Source organism: Bidens hawaiensis, unplaced genomic scaffold, assembly GCF_021521415.1.
Source record: "Bidens hawaiensis isolate Kalapana, Puna unplaced genomic scaffold, B.hawaiensis_p1.1 tig00008762_1, whole genome shotgun sequence".
Lineage (NCBI taxonomy): Eukaryota > Viridiplantae > Streptophyta > Magnoliopsida > Asterales > Asteraceae > Bidens > Bidens hawaiensis.
This window is the reverse complement of record NW_027491632.1, coordinates 761,864-786,812: the sequence shown is the minus strand read 5'-3', so window position 1 is coordinate 786,812 and position 24,949 is coordinate 761,864. Positions and strand designations below refer to the sequence as shown.

At 35.0% G+C, this 24,949-nt stretch overlaps 2 protein-coding genes across 4 annotated transcripts; both read left to right on the top strand.

Annotated features, from left to right (window-relative positions):
* The first annotated feature begins 517 nt into the window (after positions 1-517).
* Positions 518-3,093, top strand: LOC143529908 (uncharacterized). 3 transcript variants are annotated; one of them, XM_077025592.1, is made up of 4 exons: positions 549-641; positions 724-1,338; positions 1,461-1,523; positions 1,602-3,093. In XM_077025592.1, the coding sequence occupies exons 1-4, from the start codon at positions 604-606 to the stop codon at positions 2,179-2,181; spliced, it is 1,296 nt and encodes a 431-aa protein (XP_076881707.1). In that variant the 5' UTR covers positions 549-603; the 3' UTR covers positions 2,182-3,093. The 3 variants fall into 3 exon arrangements, with proteins under 3 accessions (XP_076881706.1, XP_076881707.1, XP_076881708.1); XM_077025593.1 differs by having other exon boundaries at positions 566-641; positions 730-1,338; XM_077025591.1 differs by having other exon boundaries at positions 518-1,338.
* LOC143529893 (uncharacterized) lies at positions 2,196-17,458 on the top strand. The gene is made up of 4 exons (XM_077025575.1): positions 2,196-2,203; positions 2,315-2,380; positions 2,461-3,062; positions 16,692-17,458. The coding sequence occupies exons 1-4, from the start codon at positions 2,196-2,198 to the stop codon at positions 17,378-17,380; spliced, it is 1,365 nt and encodes a 454-aa protein (XP_076881690.1). The 3' UTR covers positions 17,381-17,458.
* The last annotated feature ends 7,491 nt before the right edge of the window (positions 17,459-24,949 follow it).

The window sequence follows — 24,949 nt, the reverse complement described above, 5'->3', positions numbered from 1 at the left end:
TAACCCATGAAGGGAGTGGTATGCCACTTGTTAACCCTTGCCAACTCATCTTTAGCGTCATGCACATTATAGTATACCCCTAGGCCTAACCCATATCGTCTGCAGTCAAAATAGCAGCTCAACAGCGATATTTTTGCACAAAAAAGTCAGCATAAAATCAAGAAATATTTATGAGACTTTGAACGATGTAATTTGGTTATGCGATGTCTTCTAAGGATTAGGTTTTGGTTCAAACTCTCATAAATCTTTCTTGATATTATCCATTGAAATAACGTGGTTCATCAATGACAACCGCTGTGGCTTCTAGAACCTGTTTTTTAGGACTTTAAACGGTCTAGTAAAAAGTCAAGATAAAGTCAAATTGCAAATATATTAAATAGTTAAAAAAAATAGTAACCCTTTACGCCTCAAAACCCTAGCAGGTCATTCTCAACTTCTCTATTCCTTCTGTTCCTGTAATGTATTACTTTTTTTTTTTTGATGATGCTTAATGTGTTACGGGAAGAAGTGTGGTTTTATAACCTCAAACAACTAATAAATGAGATATTGATTTCAATTTAGGGTTTTATTATTGGCTTTCTCTTTGTTTCAGGCCAAGGATCGATGGATATGGAAATTGATTCCGATGTCTCTAACCAAAGGTAGTATGTGTGTATATATATATGTATATATATTATCCTTAACTTTATGCAGCTGGCTGAATATTGTTATACTTGTGATCAGTCTAAGCTTAAGAAATCAAGATGCTGAGATCATGGTGCAACAACTGAGAGAACTTCTTAAACCAAATCCATGCACAGATATGGAAGAAATCCCGCCGTCTGGACTGCCTGAATGGAATGACCTAAAGAGCAGGTTTGATGCTACTGACGAAGAACTAAAATCCGCTCTTAGGCGTGTTCCAGCGGTAGAGTTTGACGGGCGTTGGAGATATGTTGATGGCCTCTACATTGGTCAAGTGCTATACCATCTTGTATTGCAAGTATTGGAACTAGAAGAATCTCTCAGCTCATTTGGTGGGTATGAGGTTGTTAAATCTGTTGTGGACACTTATGGGCTCTCTCCGGATATCGCACGCCATTGTTTGGAACTGTATGCTAGCACAACAGACGGAAGTGTTTGGAAATTGGATAGCCAACGGGCTTATCCATGCCTTGCACGATGGATAACAGCAAGTTATGGAAAAAGAATGGAAATCCAAGAGTTTTTTAATCGATGGGCTTGTTTAAAATTCCCTCTGAGTATTAACATGCTGGAAGGGGAGAAAATTATAGTCGTAAAATGTTATGGAAATCGAACTTGGATTTCTTTGCCACCAGATGATCAAAACCGCAGCAGGTAATTCTTATAAATCTTGATGTGGTTTATATGAATCAAATTCTCCTGTCTTTTTAATCCTTTCTAACCCCTTGCCTGCTGAGGGTTTTAATTTGGGTATTATTGGTTTATCCATGTTTCAGGTCTAACACGCCAACGATGGAAAATACCGATGATGAAATTGATCCTAATGACTTTAACAAAAGGTAATCTGAATATATCTGTGTGTGTGTGTGTGTGTGCATTAATAATTTATGCTGGCTGAATGTTATACTTGTGATCAGACTAAGCTTAAGAAATGAAGATGCTGGAATCATGGTGCTGGAACTGAGAGAACTTCTTTTACAAAACCCGTACATACCTATGGAAGAGTCCTCACATGATCAGCAGCCGTCCCATTTGTTTAAATGGGATGACCTAAAGAGCAGGTTTGACGCTACTGACGAAGAACTAAAATCCGCTCTTAGGCTTGTTCCAGCGGTGGAGATTAATGGGTATTGGAGAGCTCTTGATGTTATGTACACCGGTCAATTGCTATACAAACTTGTAGAGAGAGTAGAATCTAACAGCGCATTTGATGGAAATAAGCTTGTTAACTGTCTAGCGTACGAGGGATACTCTCCAGATATTGCCCGCCTTTGTTTGGAACTGTGTGCTAGCACAGCAGATGGGAGGGTTTGGAAATTGGATTCCGAAAGGGCTTCTGTGGAAATTGCACGGTGGCTAATAGCATCTTATGGAGCAAGAATGGAAAGTCAAGACTTTATGCATCATTGGAGTATTTTAGGATCCGGTGAGAGTTTGGATATGTTGGGAGATAAAGTGTTGGTAGAAAAAAAAAAGAATCAACTTGGGTTTATTTGAATCCCGAAGACCGTATGAGCAGGTAATTCTTCATTCCAGATTCCAGTCTTCTTGCATACTAATATGATTAAACTTATAGGGTGGGTTTATCTAGTTTTCTGTGGCCGTACGGTGATAGTTTTATGCGTTTCAGGTTCTACAAGCAATGGCTGCAGGCACCTGCAGAAGAAGTATTTGAAATGAATGTCCTTCCCCTAAGGTAATAGTGTACTCTAATTGTGTGTGTGTTACCCTTTACTTAATGCTGGCTGAATCATTCGTTCATTGTACTTGATAAAGAAATGAAGATCCTGAAACCTTGGAGCAGAAACTTAAAGCACTTCTTCTGCAAAATCCATACAAGGTTGATGAAGACCTCCAGGGTGGTCAGAAGCATGGTTTGCATAAATGGGATGACCTAAAGAGCATGCTCGATGCTACTGATGAAGAACTGAATACCACTCTTAGACGTGTTTCAGCCTTAGAGATTGATGGCCATTGGCGAATTCTTGAGGATATGTGCATTTATCAATTGCTATACTTTCTTGTATGGGTGATAGATGTTAACTACTGGTCTTACGACTCACTTGATGTAAATAAGGTTGTTGAAGCTCTAGGGGGCGGCCATCATAAATACCCGCACGCTCTTGTAGACCATTGCTTTAAACTGTATGCTAGCACAACAGATGGGAAGGTTTGGCAACTGGATACCAAACGGGTTTCCATGGAACTTGCACGATGGATATTAAAAGATAAGAATGCAAAAATGGAATTCCAAGATTTTATGACTGCATGGACTTGTGTAGGATTGCCAGTGAGTGTGGATATGTTGGAAGGGGATATTGTGGTAGAGCACCAGTCTTGGGTTTATTTGTCATCAGAGCACAACGCCCTTACATCAGGTTTTCTTACTAGTTCCTAGCAATAATATTTACTTTTCGAGATTTAATTAATCCTAAGTGTGTTTGTATTTGCTCTAGCGTCCCAGTAGATGCACTAGCTAGAAGAGCTCAGCCTACTGCAGATGCCGTGCAAGTTGATTCTGTGACTTTGAAGGATTAGCAACTAAGTGCTTAAACTTGAAGCACTTATTGGTTTTGTTTCGTTTCGTTTCTTATCTCCTCATGCTTGTTTGATGTTTATTATGCGTGCTGTGGTGTCACCCAGTGTTCATGCTAATCAATAACCATAATATAAGTTATTCACCCTTTTTCCATAGAGATCAAGTTTGAACTCGTTAATCATATGAAATTGTGATAATTCATGTGACTTTTAATTAGTCCCATTTTGTTAGTTCAAACAAATGTTTTTCTTGCAAGTTAAATTGCTAAACGTGTGCGTAGAACCCAACAACACCCAAACAAATGATCCCCAACAGAATATACAACTAATAAGGTTATTATCATATAAGATCATTGGACCCGGGAGTGTAAACAAGTTGTATCCCGAGCTTGGCTCGTGAATATATATAAAATACAGATTATATGTATAATAGGCTCATTTAGGCTCGCGAACCAGTTCGTTTACCTTACGAGAGTTTGTCTTTGGCTTATTTAACTTACGAGAAATCGGGTATTGGTTTCGAGCTCTACTTATAAAGCTCAAGCCTTGCTTGACTTGCTAATAAATTTCAAAATAATTTATGTATATTTGTTTTAATTTATTATATGTTTTTAGATATAATTTTTATGCATAATATATTTGTTAATTAAGTATACATAACATACTATATATGTTACTTGGTACTTTTATCATAATTTTATATATAGTAGCAATATATAGTAACAATTATTATATAAATATATATTTAATATAATAAATTAAACTTTGTGTATAAAGGTTTGTTAAGGCTCGTGAGTCAAGTCGAGCTCAATAAGTGATGCTTAAAGCTCTGAGTGGTTTGGATCATCTACATCCCTAACTGGATCTTTGATTTCATCAACTCTAAAAAGATCCAAAATTAGAAATTGAACGTTAGAAATTGAAGCATCACTTAGGCTGCAAAATTGTTTAAAAATTGAAGACTGATTTCATCAACTCTAGCAATATGCTTCAATTTCTAATTTTACATCCCTAATTGGATCTTTGATTTCATCAACTCTAAGAAAACGCTCTCTAAAAAGTTTAAAACAAGTATAGAGAAAAAATACATTTTTTCAAAGCAAGAAAAACAAAGTTTTTTAAATAAGAAAAAAGAAACATTTTTATAAGTAAGAAAAAAAAATGTTTTCATTTTTTTATATGCTTTTAAATACACATAAAAAGATAAATAGAAAATAAATTGTTAGATAAATCATAAAAAATGTGTTTTAAAAATAATAATCTCTTGTGACTAAATCTATCTTTTTTAAAAGTAAGCAAAGTATACCTGCAGGCTGCAACAGCCACCGTCTTTGTAACACCTTCAAACTTTCCGTCCAATTTTGTCAACTTTAAAGGTTGAAGGACCATTTAGTCATTAAACCAAACTTAAAGTACATAGTGTAATTAGTAAGCGCCAAGGAAGGGTTGTATCGAATTCAAAGGGAAAAAAGCCATATTGACGCCTGTGGGATACATGGCACAAAAAAATAGATCATAAAAATGAAAGTTTGCTAGAGTCGATTTTTTAAAAAGAAATCCTGGTTAGCAATAAAGTTTGTGATTCTTAAATCTTGTGCAAAGGCAAAACATGCTAGGACACCCTTTAAAAATAATTTAACAAAATAATCATTTTACTCTTATTTTTTTAAAACTTTAAAATTTCCCATACTGCTTTTGTCTTCAATTTTTTTTATTTGCCTATTTTCGGCTTAAGTTTTCCATTTTTCTAAGACATTAAAAGTTTACAAAACCATCTTGCCTATCAGCGATGTTGATCAAAATCCAAATAAAATATATGATTTAAACATATATAATAGAAAGAGGTAGAATGATCATTAGGTAAATATTCATCAAAGTTAAGTATATACGATATTTCTAATTTTGGCTTTATATATATATATATATATATATATATATATATATGGGAGGGATAATTTGAGAACCTCTTGAGTTATTAGAACTTTGAGAACCAAATACAGACCACGTATTAAATTAATTCTGGAACTAATTTATGATTGTAAATTAAACTATGATAAAAAAAAATTAGAGAACGAGAGAGAATCAATATTATTAAATGATAAAATGGTATTTAAGTCAAATGCACCATAATAAAAGACAAAAACATCAATTCAGTAGTCCATATCATTGTTTATTTATATTTAATTATTTTTATAAACTAAATCCTTTTAAAAAAAAAACTGATCATGTTTTTTTATAATTACATACATATACAAATTACACAAGTTACATTTTTTTAAAAAGACTGTGTAACTTATGTAAATGTCATAATATTACCTAAATGTAATATAATAATATTACACAGTACCTATAATACACAATTTACAAAAACTACATAAATTAACACACGTACATACATAAATTACCCAAATTATAGCTAGACCAATTACACAAATTACATCGACAACAATTACACAAATTAGCCATATTCCATTAATTACCCAACAACTAATAACATATTTTACACAACGTACATAAAGTACACAAATGCAAAATACATATGTTAAATAAAATGTACAAAGTACCAAAAGTTACCGAAATTATACAAATTACATATCCTACACATATACATAAATTAGATCTATCTTATGTAATATACCTTTATATGGTAATGCTAAATAACTTTTAAAGAATGAAATTTTAATAGTTATTTTAAAAACCGATTAGTGACATGAACCAAACGAAGATGTTGTCCGGTGATGAAGATAGTCTAAGGCATAACAAAAATAGAGAGAAGAAAAATACGAGTTTCTTTTTTTTTGTTTTTTTTTTACTGAAATTCATGTATTTTGACTATGGGATCTAACAATTAAAATTAGAAAGAGAGAGAGAGAGAGTAATTAAGAAAGAAAAAAATTTAGAGAAAGAAAAGATTTGGTTTTATTTTATTAAAAGATAATGAAAAGTAGGAGAGAGAAATAATTAGACTTACCAAAATAACATTTACCATTTTAAATTCTTTTATGATGTAGATCAATTTTATTCACTAATTAGGTTACAAAGTTTTTAAAACTCAATGAGATTTTTTAATTGAAATCGTTTTAAGTTCTTAAAACTCAACTCATCAAAGTTCTCAAAGTATCTCTCTCCTATATATATATATAATGGTTCAAGAAAGAAATGATATTATTGCAAGAAATGTGAGAAATGAATATGGACAACTAGTTTTGTTTTAAGTTTTAAATTCTAAAAGCTAAATAAAGAAAATATTAATTATTCTCTTTCTTCAATTAATATAACTAATAAACCATAATACTTATTTATTTAATTAATATAACTAATTAAATTATTATAATTAGAAAATATTAAGAACTCATTTATTTTTATAACTTACTTTTTGTTTATTGAATTTTATCCTACACAGGTATAATTTATTCATACATTAAAATTTCTTTCTATCGAAAACTAATTTCTTCCAACTCAATATATTAATATCCATCAACACATACTTACATTATGATGAATAATACCAAAAAAACAATTTTACATGTGTTTGCATTAGATATTAACAAAAAACATACAACCTACACAAAAACGTATAATTTACACTTGTTCTAAGAATAAGACCGCATATAACCTGCACACGAAAAACATTTAACCTACACACAAAATTCATCATCAATAAAATACACACGCACACGAAAACATATAACCTACACACAAAAAACATATAACCTACACACGAAAAATTTATCTTACACAAATACAATTTATTCATAGATTAATTTCTTTTCAAAACCAATTTCTTCAATCTCAACGTATCAATATCCATCAACACGTGGTTACATTGTGAAGAATAATACAAAAAACTATCTTACACATGATTGCATTAAATGTCAATAAAAAAGATACAACCTATACAAAAACATATAACCTACACACAAAAAACATATAACCTATACACGAAAATTTTATCTTACACAAATACAATTTATTCATAGATTAATTTCTTTTTAAAACCAATTTCTTCAATCCCAACGTATCAATATCCATCACCACGTAGTTACATTGTGAAGAATAATACAAAAAACTATCTTACACATGATTGCATTAAATGTCAATAAAAAAGATACAACCAATACAAAAACATATAATTTACACACAAAAAACATATAACCTACACACGAAAATTTTATCTTACACAAATACAATTTATTCATAGATTAATTTCTTTTTAAAACCAATTTCTTCAATCTCAACGTATCAATATCCATCAACACGTAGTTACATTGTGAAGAATAATACAAAAAACTATCTTACACATGATTGCATTAAATGTCAATAAAAAAGATACAACCTATACAAAAACATATAACTTACACTTGTTCTAAGAATAAGAAACTATATAGCTTACATACGAAAAACATATGACCTACGCATGTGTAGGGTATGTGCATCTTTGTGTAGTTTATATAATTGTTGATGTCGAACTACATATGTAAGCTATATGCTTTTTGTATGTTGTAAGTTTTTATTGCTGAAAACAAATGTAGGTTATATAACTTTGTGTACGTTGTATGTTTAGTAAACTTAAATACATTGATATATGCTAATATATTGAGTGAAAATTATTTTTTAATATAAAGAAATGATATTATATGAATAAATTGTATTTATGTTGAATAAAATGAAGAATGTGTAAATAAAAAATAAAACTAAAGTGGTGTTTTTATCTTTTTAATTATTATAGTTAAATTAGTTAGATATATTAATTAGAGATATTTATTATGATTATATTAATTGGAGAGATAGAGAGTGATTTATTGTTGTATTTATATTTTTTTTATTTATTTTTAAGCATTTAAAGCTTAAAACAAAACTAGTGGTCCATATTTATTTCTCACATTTCTTGCAATAATATCATTTATCTCTTGAACTTAAACCTATATATATATATATATATATATATATATATGATTGATTTCTTTTGAGAACCGCTTTGAGTTTTAAGAACTCAACGTAACAATTTTTTTTTTATTTTTTTTACACATGTGTAATACGAAAGTATAAGTAATGTACCAAAAATTACCGTAATTTTTTACACACCGAATCGATTTCTTACACATGTGTAACTATATTTAAACTTGTGTAATCAACAAAAATCTTTATTCTCTCTTTTCATTCATTTTTTAATCAAATTTAATCTCAACCACATATTCAAACTCATTTAATTAAATGTGTGGTCTAAAATTGAGTTCTTAAAGTTATTACAACTCATCAAGTTCTTAAAATATCCCTCTTATATATATATATATATATATATATATATATATAGGTGATGGTTCATGCGAGAAATGAAATTATAGCGAGAAGTGCGAGAAGTAGATCTAAACCATTGATTGTCTTTAATCAATGGTATAAAATAAAGATGGCAACTTGGTAATTATTAAGACATTGCTATTAGATGTTTTAAATAAAAAAGGGTACATATGACTTTTTGTGTAACCCTCATCAAAGAAGACTTCAATTCTAACGTTCCCCTAATTCACTCTCTAATTAATGGTCTATATATAATCAATTTTATATTTTGATTATTATATAATTTGTTTAGGATGAAAAGTTTTATATGCTACAGTGGTGAATACATATATGGAGCGATCTATGCATTTACTTTTGTTTTGAATTATTTATTGTGTAGGTTTCTTAATTTTGAATAAGTTACCAATCTATATTTTTTGTTTAATTTGGTTGTTTGTTACCGTGTATAATTTCTCCCATATACGTATGTATGAAAACTATATAATTTATCTCATGTATGTATAAAAGTGATCTTAAAATTATGTAGGTATCTATCAAATTTTAGTGTTAAATATTTTCTTAATGTGTAGGATTTATGCAATATATTTATAAAAAATATGTAAATGTTATTACCATATTACAAAAGATGTGTAGTTATTCTATATACGGTACTTTATAATGGATGTAGGTATGTGTTTTTATATATTATTCTAATTGTATATTGGTTTTGTTAATGGCTTGTAATTATGTGGTGTGTTTTTGGTCTATGTAGATATTGGTTAGCTTGTGTATGGGTTTTGTTTTTACGTAGGAACAGTATAATATATGTGTCGAAACAGTGATAAAATAGAAGGGATGTGTAGATATATATATACACACACACACACGTTAGTATATATGATATGCATGTTGTGAGCACGTAATTGAATATTTTGATTTTCAACAGCATTTGATTGTACTTGTTGTTTTGTTCTTGATTCAAAGGTTAATTGCATTATTTGTTTGTTTGTTGTGTAAGATGTATTATTTGACACAAACGATAAAAAGATTTAATGTGTAGGATATGTTATATGATGTATAGGATATATTGTTAACACTGATATTTAGGATGTATTTTTAATGTGTAGGTAATGTTGTATGATGTGTAGGATATGTTGATGACATTAATGTGTAGCATGTATTTTTAATGTGTATGATATGTTGTATGATGTGTAGGATGTTGTTAACATTGATGTGTAGCATGTATTTTTAATGTGTAGGAATAATTATTCGGAATTAGTTGTTCTTATTTTAATATAAAAATCTAGAACTATAAAAAGAATTTTGAAATGATAAAAAATTAACAATCAATATAATATAAAAAAAACATAAAAGAAAATTATGTGTGAAACTCGTAACTTATTTATTAGTTACCAAAAAAAACAAAGCATGGAAATTTTACAAATATGCCCTAGTAATTAATTAAATATAAAAGAAAAAGAAAATTATATGATAGGTTGGAAAGACTTCTCGCGTCAAGAAAACTTTTGAAATGAACTTAAATCTATATATATATATATATATATATATATGAAAATATTAAACTTTGAAAGGGCATATATGATATTTATCTAAAAATATAGAATAGGATTGCAAAATTACCCTTACACAAAGTGTTTTCTCTCTTCTAGGAACTAGTGATAAGTGATCCAATATTATCAGCAAGACAATCAGGCAAAACAACAAGCTCTTTGAGAATGAAAAATACACCAATCTTAACACAAAAGCAAAATAAAACTGCTTACAAAACAAAAATCATATAGGTTTAGTGGTTGATTTCAGACATCACGCTTGTAATGATGTATACTTTTTACGCAACTTCCCGTCTATAGATAGATTTTAACAACTTTGGGTACTTCTTGCTTCAATTGTTCATTTTGATTATTTAAGTTCATTTTTATGTAAATATTGGAGAAACCTTAAGATTTTGGTAAAGATTAGAGAGGGGTACTCTCTAAACCAAAAGAAACCTTCCAAGAAAATTAGAAAAGAGTACTCTCTAAACTTAATCTCCATCATTCCAAGTTTTAATACACTAATCTACCTTGTGGATAAAACGGTTTTGTAAAGATTCGAGGTAGCAGTTTAGATTGACTACATTGTCTCTAGCAAACAAGTAAATTTGTTGTGTGTATTTGTTGTTTTTTTTTCTCGAGATTTGTTTACTATTTATGTTCTTGTAACTTAGATAATGAATAATGTGTAAAGATCTATGTCTAAGAAAAGCACACTAATTATGAAATTATGGCAAATGCTTTTATCGGATGGTACGCATGCAATTGAACCCAAAACTAAGCCCTAAACTGGCGAATCTCATATTGTAGTTGCAGAAGAGGTGATGGCTGTGGGGCGCCAATTATGGGTGTTCAAAGTCAGATATACGGAGTTTTGGATATCCATACCTTTCAGATAATAGATTTCACTATCTGAATCCGAATCCGAATTCGAAATTTTAGACATATCCGAAATGTCGGATATCCGGTTGGATAATAAAACGGATATCCAAAATTCTGAAAAATAAAGTGTTTCAAAATTGAAGTCACGAATATTAGAACAAAGCCCAACGAATCTTTAAATATAGGATGAATCTACAAAGAATTTGTACATAGAGGTTGAATCGATAACAAAGTAACAAATATTAGAACAAATCTGGTCGGATTCGAGCGGCTGGCGAGGAGAACTTGAGTCATAATCGATCATACAATTAAGAGCAGCAGTATGATACGATAACCACCGGTAAGAGCAGCATCGTCGACCTGACCTTCGATCTGTTGGTGTATGCGCAGGAAGTAGAACTAAGTGGGAAGATGGGCTGATGGCTGCGTTATGAATAAAAAAAGGGAATTAGTTCGAATATCCGAACTATCCGAAAAATCCTAGAATTGTTATCCGAATTAAAAACGATTTTCGGATAGTTCGGATACAGATTTTTGGATAGTTCGGATACGGATTTTTGGATAATTCGGATATGGATTCAGATTCTTTTGAACACCCCTAGCGTCTATGGTGATGTTGGTGGTGATGATGGGTTGTAGAAGGAAGACGAGTGAGAGAGGTTACAGATACTTAGGGTTTAAATGTCATATGTAATGGATGGGTGAAAAGGAGGGTAAAAACAAATAAAATATAGAAAGCCTTAAAAGACCAACGTACCCCCGAATTAACTAAAACAAATAATGGGCTTGGTGAACTAGACGAAAATGGAAAGATTCGAAAATCTCAAGTACTCGTATGTTAAAAATAAATTGAATTTTAAACTAAAGTCGTGTAAGTACAGGGATGGCAATGAGTCAGGTTTGCGTCGGGTTTAGATATTCCCAAACGAAAACCCGATTATTAAAGTCCATCCCAAACCCGTCGGGTTTTAAACGGGTAATTACCCGTCGGGTTTCGGATTTTCTGTCGGGTTTTGATAAAATACTCATTGGGTATACCCGGCTCAAAACCCGTCGGGTTTTGACAAAATATAACTAATCGATTACAAAGACTGTTACCATAAAGATAAAATATCTCAAACAATTAACATAAATAAGTTTCGACAAATAATATATTTGGAATATAGTATTTATATAATATAATAAGCTATAGCGGGTACATCGGGTATATACCCGAGTAAATCAATTTATGTTATCGGGTAATCGAGTATATTAGAAATCTCAAACCCGTGGAAAATTTTAAAACTAATCTCAAACCCGTCCCAAACCCTAATAGTTCGGGTATCACCCGTCCCATTTATGTCGGGTTTCGGGTTTTTCCATCATGTTCGGGTTTCGTTGCCATCCCTATGTAAGTAATCAAACCTCTTGGATGGAAATTATACTTTGCTCTGAATTTAAGAAGTGAAAGGAAATTTTAATGGTTGTAGTTTATCTATTATATAATTACTAATTTGCAAGTGAATGACATTTTGCGTCATGTGACGTCCAATCATCTTTTCCAATTGTTACAAAAATGGGGTGTAGTCATAATGTCCCTCCCTTAGGGATTTTTCACCATGTGGCGCCTAACCAGTTTTTCCAATTTTTTATTTTTATTTTTTTTAAATAGTTGAAATTTAATAAAAAAAACTACATTGGAATTAAAAATATAAACTACAAAATAGAACAAATGAACATAAAATTACTTAAAACAAATAAAAACCACTCAAGGTCAAAGTCGTATTTTTTTGTAAATTACCCTTGTGTGTTAAAGCGGTGAGGGGTAATGAGATCTTGGAAAAGTTTTGAATGAAACGACAGTAATATCCAGCCAAACCAAGAAAAGATCGAACTTTGGTGGGAAAAGTAGGCGACTTCCAATTGTTGAAGGCTTCAATCTTCGCGGGATCAACATGAATACCCTTGTCGTTGACATTGTGGCCCAAAAACTGAACCTTCTTAAGCCAAAACTCGCACTTAGAAAACTTGGCGTGCAATTGCTCCTTATGAAGCATGTCAAGAATGGCATGGAGGTGCTCTTTATGGTCGTTCTCGGATTTCGAATAGATTAAGATGTCATTAATGAAAACAATAACAAACTAGTCCAATTAGGGTTTACACACACGATTCATAAGAGCCATGAAAACCTTGGGTGCATTGGTTAGCCTAAATGGCATAACACAGAACTCGTAATGCCCATAAAGAGTACGGAAAGCGGTCTTGGGTATGTCTTCTTCATTAACACGGAGTTGATGATAACCTGAACAAAGATAGATCTTCGAGAAGCATGCGTCTCCTTGAAGTTGATCGAAGAGATCATCGATACGGGAAGTGGATATCGGTTCTTGACGATAAGCTTGTTGAGTTCATGATAGTTGATACACATGTGGAATTAACCATCTTTCTTCTTAACGAATAGAATAGGTGTGCCCCAAGAAGAAGAACTCGGGCGAATAAAACCCTTGTCCGAGAATTCTTGGAGTTGACTCGAGAGTTCTTGCATTTCAGAAGGTGAAAGACGGTAAAGGGCCTTAGCTACGGGGTTAGCTCCATAAAATATGTAGCTTAGATAAAATAGTTCGCATAGCTTAGATAAAATATGTAACTTCCGTTTTAACTACGATTATTTATTGATTGTGAATTTCTTTTGTCGATTTTGTTTCAGCTTGATAATCTTCAACCTAACTAACTTATTTGATATGATTCCTTTTAATTAATTTTTTGTGAGTTGCTTTTGTAGTTACGATGACGTGAAATTGTTGTCTATGTGGTTATCTGTTGTTATTGGATCTATAATCATGCTGCATATGGGTAATGCGTATTGCCGACGCTAAATAAACTCGTGTAACACGTAGGCTAAAAACTAGTTACTACTATGTATAATTAAGAACTTTGATGCCTTAAGTGCCCTATTGGGACACTTGGCGGCACTATATTAGTCCATAATTTTTTTGTTTTTTGTTTTTAGTTATGTTATCATAACTAACATAATGGAAACCGACCGAACGTCTTTTTTTGTTTTAGTTATGGCCGCAAGTGCCTATTAGGCCACTTGGAAACATCATATTTGTCCGTGATTTTTTTGTTTTTGTTTTTAGTTTAGTTATCATAGCGAACGTAATGGAAATCGACCAAACATCATCTTTTTTATTTAGTTCCGGTAGCATAGCAAACTCATGGAAACCAAACAATTTCACGCAGACTCACCACCTCAATGCCCGTGACTGACAAAGCTCGGTTTTACCGATCGACACCCCCCCCCCCAATTGGTCCACCATAATTTTAATTCATTTTTTAGCTCCAGTACCGTAACACGCTAAATCAAAACCGACCAAATTTGTGTCGAGTTACCGCTTTAATGCTCGGGACCGTCAATGCTTGGGTTTTACCATCGATGGAAATACTAAAATTATGCAGGTTATTGAATAAAGAAGTTGGAAATTACAGAGGGTGGGGGGGGGGACAAAAACTGCATTAAAAGCACTGTATAGTTTTAGCGACAACATTAAATCAGTTTTGACCAAAAGTGCCTTTTAGCAATGACAAGTGTTGCCACTAATACTGGGATGGCGTGGCACGGAGGTGACGTGTCACAACTATTAGCGACGACATCTATCCCACATGGCACAAACTTTTTAGCGGCGACAAGTACAAGATTTAGCGGCGATATGGAGGCATTAGCAACGAGGCACTATGTGGGGTAAGCTAGCGAAGTTTCTTTCTTTGATAGTGCATGTCTTGATTCTTAAACAACCTCTACCGCCTGATCGAGTCAGCTTCGCTCCTTTATACGTACATCTCTTTCTTGAATGGAAATTTCCCAATAGTCAAGGTAGGACGAAGAATAACATTAGTGGGTATAAGGAGAAGCAGTAGGAGAAGGAGTGTAATCAATATTGAATGAAGTTTATATAGACTGTAAGCTTAGTAATAGGCTATTCATGTAACTAGTTAAAGAAGAGAAGACCTAGCACGAATCGTCTTTGTAGCATAAACAAATGTCTTTACTTTAGCTTTGAAAGTATTTATGTTCCTGATTCAACTCCTTCATGCCATTGATTGATGCAAGTCTTTTTTACTTGTGTAAGAGAAATTCCATCAAGTTTATTGGTACACACACTACAAGAAAAAAGGAGTTTTACACGTTTTTCGCTGCTAAAGGTATTAACGGCAAACGCCCTGCTTGCGGTGCGCGCATATAATGTATATATGTGTGAACCCTCGGGTGGGCAAAAGTAAAATTGCACTAATTTTGACGTTATTTTACTAATCTCGTGAAAATAACGTTAAAAATGGCGGAAGGTTAATCAGGCATCATGTGGTGGCGTTGATAGCCGAAAGACAAGGGCACATGCACCGATCAGCCGTTGTCCCGATGATTGAGTGCTATGTGCCTTATGTCCAAGGCTTGATGCAAAACTACTATCGAGCCGGGGGTCTCACCGGAAGCAGCCTCTCTATCCCTCTGGGATAGAGGTAAGGCTGTCTACATCTTACCCTCCTCAGACCCTACCATAGTATTACTATTGGTGGGATATACTGAGTACGATGACGATGATGATGATGATGAAAGGTATTAACGGCGACATGTCGCCGCTAATAAGTCTCTGCGGTTTGCGCGCCGCTAATGCCCTAACCGTCGCCGCTAATGAATAGGTGCCGCCGCTAACAGGTCGCCGGAGACATTGACGGAAAGTTTGACGAAGACCTATTTCACGTTTTCTAACACAACGAAACACAATTAGACGTCAAATTGAACACGAGGTAGTACAAAACACGCTTAAATTCTCATTAAATCGCTTAAATTACATGATACAAAAATGATTTTCAACACAACAAAATACAATACGGCGGCTTGACAATGATGAAGGTGTTGAAGTTGAATGTCTTGACTAAGCTTGGATCTTGAAGGTCTTGACGGAGCCTAGATTTTGAAGGTGTTGACGGAGCTTGGACCTGACGGCTTTGACGGTGCTCAGATCTTGACGGTCTTGACGGTGGCGAGTGGCTGTCTTGGTGGAGTCGGTTCACGGTGGCAGGAGATGGTGTTGAGGTTGACGATGGCGGCGGTTTTTCAGCTGCAGCGATGGGAAACGATGATCTCCGGTAGTTAGATTATGGCTGACGACCGTGTGGCCACCGTGAACCTCGAGCAGAGATGGTGTGTTGTTTATGCACGAAGAGAAATAAAAGAAATAATGAAGATTCTTTGACCTGAATCTTGCTCTTTCATCATAATTCTTTGATCTCCGGTAGTTGAAGACAGTTTTTGAGATGGGGATTTGTGTTGAAGAAGGAAAAGTTGTGGTGCAGGTGGAGTGTTGAAGAATAGTCGCTGGACGTGTAGCTTATCAAGGGTCAAGAATGAAGATTGAAGTTTGACACGGATCAAGGGTTGATGCCGCCGCTAATCATAGTGTCTCCGCTAAAGCTGTCGCCACTAATGCGTAAATTTCTTGTAGTGACATTACCTAGTGGCGACTTTAGGGGGATATTAGCGACGATAAATGTCGCCGCTAAAAGTCATTTTTCTTGTAGTGACCGTCCAGGGTTTGCCGAATAATAAACATCGTTTTAAATATTTTGTTTTTTACATGTTTATTTGACGATTTAATTTAATTTTTGGGTTTTAACGTTCGCATTTTACTAATGATGTGTTTACCGTAACGAACGTAACAGATACCGACCAAATTCGCGTCGACCCACCGTAGTAATGCTCGGGTCTTACCGACACAGAATTCTCTCATCGTCAGTCTCTTGGAAGACAACTTCAACAACTCTTTCGATTACAAGATTCGGGTCTGGACCCGTATTTCATAGAGAGGTTACCCGTTTTTGAATACAAACACGTCATGGGGACAAAGTACTCATTTGATTGTGTTGTGTGCTTATGCGAGTTTTCACCACATGACAAGCTTAGACTGATTCCAGTTTGCAGCCATGCTTTTCACACTCATTGTATAGACACGTGGCTTCTATCAAACTCCACATGCCCTCTCTGCAGGGTCAATCTCAACACCGAAAGTGCGCTAACTGATCATAATGCTCCATTTGAAATTAAATGTGTTAATGTATCGACGAATAGCATCGAGAGGGTGTTTTCTGTGAGGTTAGGAAAGTTTAAGAGCTTGAAAGGTGAAAGGTCTATTGAAGGGGAGATTAGTAGATGTAACTTGGATGCAAGAAGATGCTTTTCAATGGGTTCAGTTCAGTATGTGGTTGATAATGTAATGCAAGTGACTTTGTTTAATGTTAAAGATAATGTAAATTGTGAAAAAAGTGAAGATAATATAGATTTGAGGAAGATTAAATATGAGAGTGTTTCAGTTTCTAAGGTTTGGTTGTGGAACAAGAAAGGCAAATTTCCAGTTTCTTCACCAGAGACTGAGGTGGGAGGTGTTTCTTCTTCTCAAAACGTTATATAGTTTCTAGTGTTTGATGATCTTTTCCAATTAATACTTAAAAGTAGTTTTAGTTGAGGTATCTACCACTCGTATGTGTTATGTAGCCTATCATCAGAAATTTCGATATCTTCTGATCGAGCTCTGTATATTGTAATCAAGAAATAGATCGAAAACACACAGTACCATTCTACACACTTGCTTAATTTGTATTATTTACATGGTATCATTATAACAATATATATTTTGTACACACTATTTTTGTATACTTCTCCCTATACAACAGAAGTTCCTTTGTTAATGAATTCATGAAATATATTTTATAATCAACTACTCTTATGTGATATCAGAGATAAAATGCTCCTGTGCATCAATGCCAGTGAGTTCCACTGTATTGGAAGGGGAAATTTTCATCGAAAAACTTGGAAATGAGTTTTGGGTTACTTTTCCACTAGACCGATAGTTTTCCAGGTTTTACATTTTGATCTAAAGTAAATACATGTAAGTGATGTCACTTTTTCTCCTTACCAATTAGTGTTTGTTTGTGCAGAAGCTTTGACTTAAACAATCAATTCCCTTCCTGGTTGCATGTTTTGTGTTTAGCGATTACGAAATTATCTTGTACTTAAACCTGAAACCGGAAGTGGTTGCTTTGTTTCTTATCTTGTGTGTTTCGTATATATAAAGTATATGTACGCGCTTGGAGCATCCACTAGTGATATTTTCTCATGACCCGTGATATTTCTTAATTATATCGTGTGATATATTTTATTATTTGTTATTCTGTGGATCGTTGAAACATAGGATGTTATATCTTGGATAGGATAGTGATTCCATTTTTAAAGAAAACGAAGCAATAAAAAAAGTTTGGAACGTACACATCGTGGATGCGCAGTCCGTTGCCATGATCTACATACGCCCTTGTTCTAATGGACTTGAGACGTTGATCTTTTTTATGGCCCTAGTGAAAATGTCTGCTAATGTATATACGCTACACTTGCTGTCCGCAGCTCCCAGAGTTTCCGAAGTATAGTTTGCCTCTTGTTAATAAGTAATGTAAGAACACGGCCATGTTTTTCACGGCCCATTTAGATTAAAGTCCACTTCCAATCTCTTTTAATCCGTTTAAAATCTTATGTTCACGTGATTGTATTGAGGTTATTGTTGGAAAAATGTTAGCAAAAAATGAGTTTGCTAATTTTGGACATTAATAATTATATTTATATTTGCGTATTATAAATAATTATTTACGGGTTTGCTATCTTTTATGTGAGAGCATCACGAGTCAAACCATGTCCAAAACCGAGCTAATATGATTGAGATATCGAAGCTCAAAGATGAGTGGTTGGAAAATCAAAATAAGAATAAAAAGCATTAAAGACGTTTAATGCAATTTATTGGTCAACGGGAGTTACGGATTGAATTCAAAATCAAAATAAAAAGCATTAAAGACGTTTAATGCAATTTAATTTGAGTTTCGAGTCTTTGATTCTAGCTCCACCATAAATACCAAGGCAAGGCTTGGGGTTTGACACACCATTTGCAACTTGAAGAGTTTGCAAATTCTTCAACATTTCTTCATCTTCTCCAACTCAACCAAGAAGGTACGAACCGATCCAATTCGGGTGCATAGTCAACTCCGGCAGTACATACTGCTCCGGCTGTTGTACCCTGGGAAACAAAAATAAGAGAGACTCGGAATTTGTTTTAAGGGCCCCGTGTTCAACACGATCCTCGGTCACCAACTTCTACTTCTACCCGATTCTTTGTACTTTGATTTATTTCAGTTGTAATTGTACTGTAATTTAATGCTTTATAAATAGGTGTTTTTTTTTTCATTCTTTGTATTGTAATCGTATTAAAAGTGTTTTATTTATTTTATACCGAACGGTTCCTACAATCTTAAAACAAATTTTTAAAAACACCATTCGGTTTTTTTTTTAAAACATTTTTTTCGGTTTTATTCAAAGGAGTACTTTGGTAAACCCGAAATCCAGTTACAATTAACTTTATTCTTTTCAAGGAAAACTCATCGTTGGTCCCTTCAAAATTGGACTTAGAACACCTTCGTTTGAGTAATTCAAGAATTGTAATAAAAGTTTTGAGTAACCTTTAATTAAAGTGGGAGCGTCCACTATATATTTTCTGAATTATTAACAGGGTGAAGTTTATTTTTCTCAAGAAAAATGGCAACACCGTCAAGTGAAACCGTTACCGGTACCCCTGTGAACACCGTGGTGGGAGCGTCCACCATAGCTAATCATGCTGAAAAACCCGAGAAGTTCTCGGGTCTGCACTTTAAACGGTGGCAACAAAAGATGTTTTTCTATTTGACCACCTTGAACCTAGCACGGTTCTTGAAAGAATCTGCTTCCCCGGCTACGAACGCCGAAGGGGAGACCGACGTTCAAGCATGAGTGCGGTAGATGCGTGGAAGCATTCGGAATTCTTATGTCGTAACTACGTGTTAAACGGCCTTGTGGATTCGTTGTATAACGTGTACGCTTCAATAAATACTGCCTAAGAATTATGGGAGTCTTTAGAGAAGAAGTACAAAACGGAGGATGCGGGAACAAAGAAATTTGTTGTCGCTCGTTTCTTGGATTACAAAATGGTTGACTCCAAGACTGTGATAAACCAAGTCCAAGAGTTACTAGTTATACTTCACGATATCCATGCCGAGGGAATGACACTTAGTGAAACATTTCAAGTGGCAGCGGTGATTGAGAAATTACCCCCAAGTTGGATTGAGTTTAAGAATTATCTTAAACACAAACGAAAGGAGATGTCCATAGAGGATCTTATTGTTCGTCTTCGTATTGAGGAGGACAATAAGGTGGCTCAAAAAGTTACCATGGTGGATGCTTCCGCCAAGGCAAACGTAGTTGAGCATGGACAATCCTCCAAAGGGGGTAAACAGGGTAAAGGTAATGGCGGTAAAGGGAAAGCAAAAATGGACCTTGGCGTAAAGAAAGTGGCTGTGAAAAAGAAGCCTCCACCTTTCCAAGGGACATGTTACAACTGCAATGGCGTGGGGCACCGTGCCAACCAATGCAAGGAACCAAAGTGCGCGCGCATATGGTAGACGAGGATGGCAATCCTCTCGTGGCGATGATAACCGAGGAAGCAACTGTCATCGAGGAAGTCAACATTGTGGGGGGGGGGGGCTCCCAAAGGGTGGTATGTTGACACCGGCGCAACCCGCCATGTTTGCGGCGACAAACAATTCTTTAAGAATTTTAAAGAGGCGATGCGTGACCAAAAGCTTTATATGGGAAATAATGCGACTGCGGATATCATGGGGGAAGGCGATGTGGTCTTGAAGTGGACTTCTGGGAAGGAGCTCACACTGTCCAACACCCTCTATGTTCCCGAGATTCGTAAGAATCTTGTCTCGGGATGGATGCTCAACAAGTTTGGATTTCGTTTGGTGATTGAATCGGACAAAGTTATTTTGTCTAAGAAAGGAATGTATGTTGGCAAGAGTTATGCTGGCAATGCTACGTTTAAATTGAATGTAACTGTTGTTAAGAATTCAATGAATAAAACTACTACTTCTGTTTACATGCTTGAGTCTTCAAATTCTTGTGTTTGACATGGTAGACTAGGACATGTAAATTTTAATTCAATTCGTCGCTTAATCAATTTAAATAGCATTCCAAAGTTTAAAATCGATTCAAAATCCAAATGCGAAACATGTGTTGAATCCAAAATAACGAAAAAGCCTTTCAAATCGGTTGAACGAATAACTGAACCCCTTGATTTAATTCACACCGATGTGTGTGATTTAAAAGCCACTCCCACAAGAGGTGGGAACAAGTACTTCATCACGTTTATTGATGATTCTACTCGATATTGCCATGTATACTTACTTAAAAGTAAGGATGAAGCAATAGACAAGTTCACCTTGTATAAAAATGAAGTTGAGAATCAACTTAGAAGGAGAATAAAAGTTGTGCGAAGTGATAGGGGCGGTTAATATGTTTCACCTTTCGCGGAATTATGTGCGCAAAGTGGCATAATACATGAGAGAACCCCACCATATTCTCCACAATCGAATGGCGTTGCTGAACGTAAGAACCGCACTTTGAAAGAGATGATAAATGCCATGTTGATTAGCTCGGGAGTGAGTTATGACCTGTGGGGGGAGGCTATTCTCTCGGCCAACTATGTCTTGAATATGATACCCCGCAAGAAAATAAGCGAGACTCCGTATGAGTTATGGATGGGTAAGAAACCATCATATAAATACTTGAAAGTGTGGGGGTGCCTAGCCAAGGTGACAGTTCCATCACCAAAGGCATTGACAATAGGACCCAAAACTGTGGATTGCATATTCAATGGATATGCACACCATAGTAATGTGCATCGGTTTATTGTACACGAGTCCAAGAATCCCAATGTACATAAAGGCACTATCGTGGAATGGAGGACCGCTGATTTCTTTGAAAGTGTGTTTCCTTGTTTAAGACAAACACACCGAACTTCATTAAAATCGGTTGATGAAGCAAGTACATCAAGAGCGTTTGATGATACGGTCCATGATGATAGACATCAACAACCCGAGGAAAACGAGGGTGAGCTTAGACGAAGTAAACGACCAAGGATTGAAAAATCTTTTGGTTCGGATTTCATGATCTATATGGTGGAGGGTGAGCCCAATACCTACCGCGAGGCGGTAACATCCTCGGAAGCACCTCAATGGAAAGAATCAATTAAGAACGAGATAGACTCTATATTGCAAAATCATACTTGGGAGTTAGTAGATCTTCCGCCGGGTTGTAAACCACTTGGATATCGTTGGATATTCAAAGGAAGATGAAAGCTGATGGAAGTATTGATAAGTACAAGGCAAGATTAGTAATAAAAGGGTATAGACAAAAGGAGGGTCTAGATTACTTTGATACTTACTCGCCTGTCACGCGAATAACTTCCATAAGATTGGTTCTTGCTATTGCGGCTTTACGAAATTTGGAAGTTCACCAAATGGATGTAAAAACCGCATTTCTAAATGGTGATTTAGATGAAAAGATTTACATGGAGAAACCAGAGGGTTTCTCTGCCCCAGGAAAAGAGGGCAAGGTATGTAAACTTGTCAAGTCCTTATATTGTTTGAAGCAAGCTCCAAAACAATGGCACTTAAAGTTTGATCATGTCATGCTTGACAATGGTTTCAAAATAAACAAGTGTGACAAATGTGTCTATGTAAAAGAGACGCCAGGAGGATATGTGATATTATGTCTTTATGTAGACGATATGCTTATCATTGGGAGTAATGATAACATGATCAAATCAACAAAAGACATGTTGAAAGCGAGGTTTGACATGAAAGACTTGGGTCTCGCGGACGTGATTCTTGGGGTACAAATCACTAGAACCCAAAACGGTCTTGTTTTGAGTCAATCTCACTACGTGGACAAGATTCTTGAGAAATTCAATAAGGATGACACGCGCAACACCAATTGATACGACCCACCATCTATTTAAAAATAGAGGCGAGGAGGTTGCTCAACGTGAGTACTCAAGAATAATTGGTAGTCTAATGTATCTTATGACATGTACTAGACCCGATCTAGCTTATGCCGTAAGTCGGCTAAGTAGATACACTAGTAATCCAAGCGATGAACATTGGAAAAGTATCACGCTGTTGCTAAGATACTTGAGATACACGAGAGACTATGGACTCCATTATAACTGTGATCCGGCTGTAATCGAAGGATACAGTTATGCGAATTGGATTTCGGATATAAAAGATTCCAAATCAACAAGTGGGTACGTGTTCACACTTGGTGGTGCGGCTGTTTCTTGAAAGTCGTCTAAGCAAACAGTTATAGCTAGATCCACGATGGAATCGGAGTTTATCGCCTTAGATAAGTGTGGCGAAGAGGCGGAATGGCTTTGTCAATTTATGGAATATATTCCAATATGGCCACAGCCTTTGTCGGCTATTTGCATACATTGTGACAGTCAATCAGCAATTGGTAGAGCCCATAGCGTAATGTACAATGGCAAATCAAGGCATATTCGACGAAGGCATAATACGGTACAACAACTACTCTCAATGGGTGTTATCACAATTGACTATGTGAAGTCAAAAGATAACATTGCGGACCCGTTAACCAAAGGCTTAAGCAAAGATTTTGTTTATAAGTCATCAAGAGGAATGGGACTAAAGCCCATGGAAAAAGGGGACATGTGAGAAACCTAACTTAGTTGACTGGAGATCCTAAGATCTAAAGTTCAATAGGAAAACTTAATCATGAAACCAAGGGTAGTCACCGTGGGGGAGTACCCCAAACAAAACTTAAAGGGCGTTACGCATGCGTGCGCCCTAGTCCATTCCAATCAGTGACATGAAACGAGGATAAGCATAACAAAGGTTAATGACTTGTAGAAATCAAGAATAACCTATGGCTTTTAAAGATTCGAGCGGGAATCACCTACGTGAGAGAGAAGTAGGGTCGCTTCGAATGAATTTTGGGGCAAAAATCCTAGAGCTTTCGCGGAACCAGGCTAGTGTTCCAGGACCATAATAGGACACGACAGTGAGGGGTTGACTAAACCAGGGACAATGTTGTGTGAAGTGTATTGTCGTCTACACTAACGGGGGTATGTTCAAAGACATCGTGTCTACACACCGCCAGGAGGCTAAGTATACTTTACAAAGGAGGGTTCAAAGGGTAACACCTACCTTTCCTACAACATTCAACCGCTGAATTGCATCGTTTGAAACTTGCATGAGCGGATCGATTTCCATTCATGTGGTTGATTGTTGGAAAAATGTTAGCAAAAAATGAGTTTGCTAATTTTGGACATTAATAATTATATTTATATTTGCGTATTATAAATAATTATTTACGGGTTTGTTATCTTTTATGTGAGAGCATCACAACGAGTCAAACCATGTCCAAAACCGAGCTAATATGAATGAGATATCGAAGCTCAAAGATGAGTGGTTGGAAAATCAAAATAAGAATAAAAAGCATTAAAGACGTTTAATGCAATTTATTGGTCAACGGGAGTTACGGATTGAATTCAAAATCAAAATAAAAAGCATTAAAGACGTTTAATGCAATTTAATTTGAGTTTTGAGTATTTGATCCTAGCTCCACTATAAATACTAAGGCAAGGCTTGGGGTTTGACACACGATTTGCAACTTGAAGAGTTTGCAAATTCTCCAACATTTCTTCATCTTCTCCAACTCAACCAAGAAGGTACGAACCGATCCAATTCGGGTGCATAGTCAACTCCGGCAGTACATACTGCTCCGGCTGTTGTACCCTGGGAAACAAAACGAGGAGAGACTTGGAATTTGTTTTAAGGGCCCCGTGTTCAACACGATCCTCGGTCACCAACTTCTACTTCTACCCGATTCTTTGTACTTTGATTTATTTCAGTTGTAATTGTAGTGTAATTTAATGCTTTCTAGATAGGTGTTTTTTGTTCATTCTTTGTATCGTAATCATATTAAAAGTGTTTTATTTATTTTATACCGAACGGTTCCTACAGTTAATCAAGCTTTGGTGGACGACGGATTCTCTTCGGAAACTGTGGTAGAAAAAATGGAAATGAGTATTGGGTTTCTTTGCCAT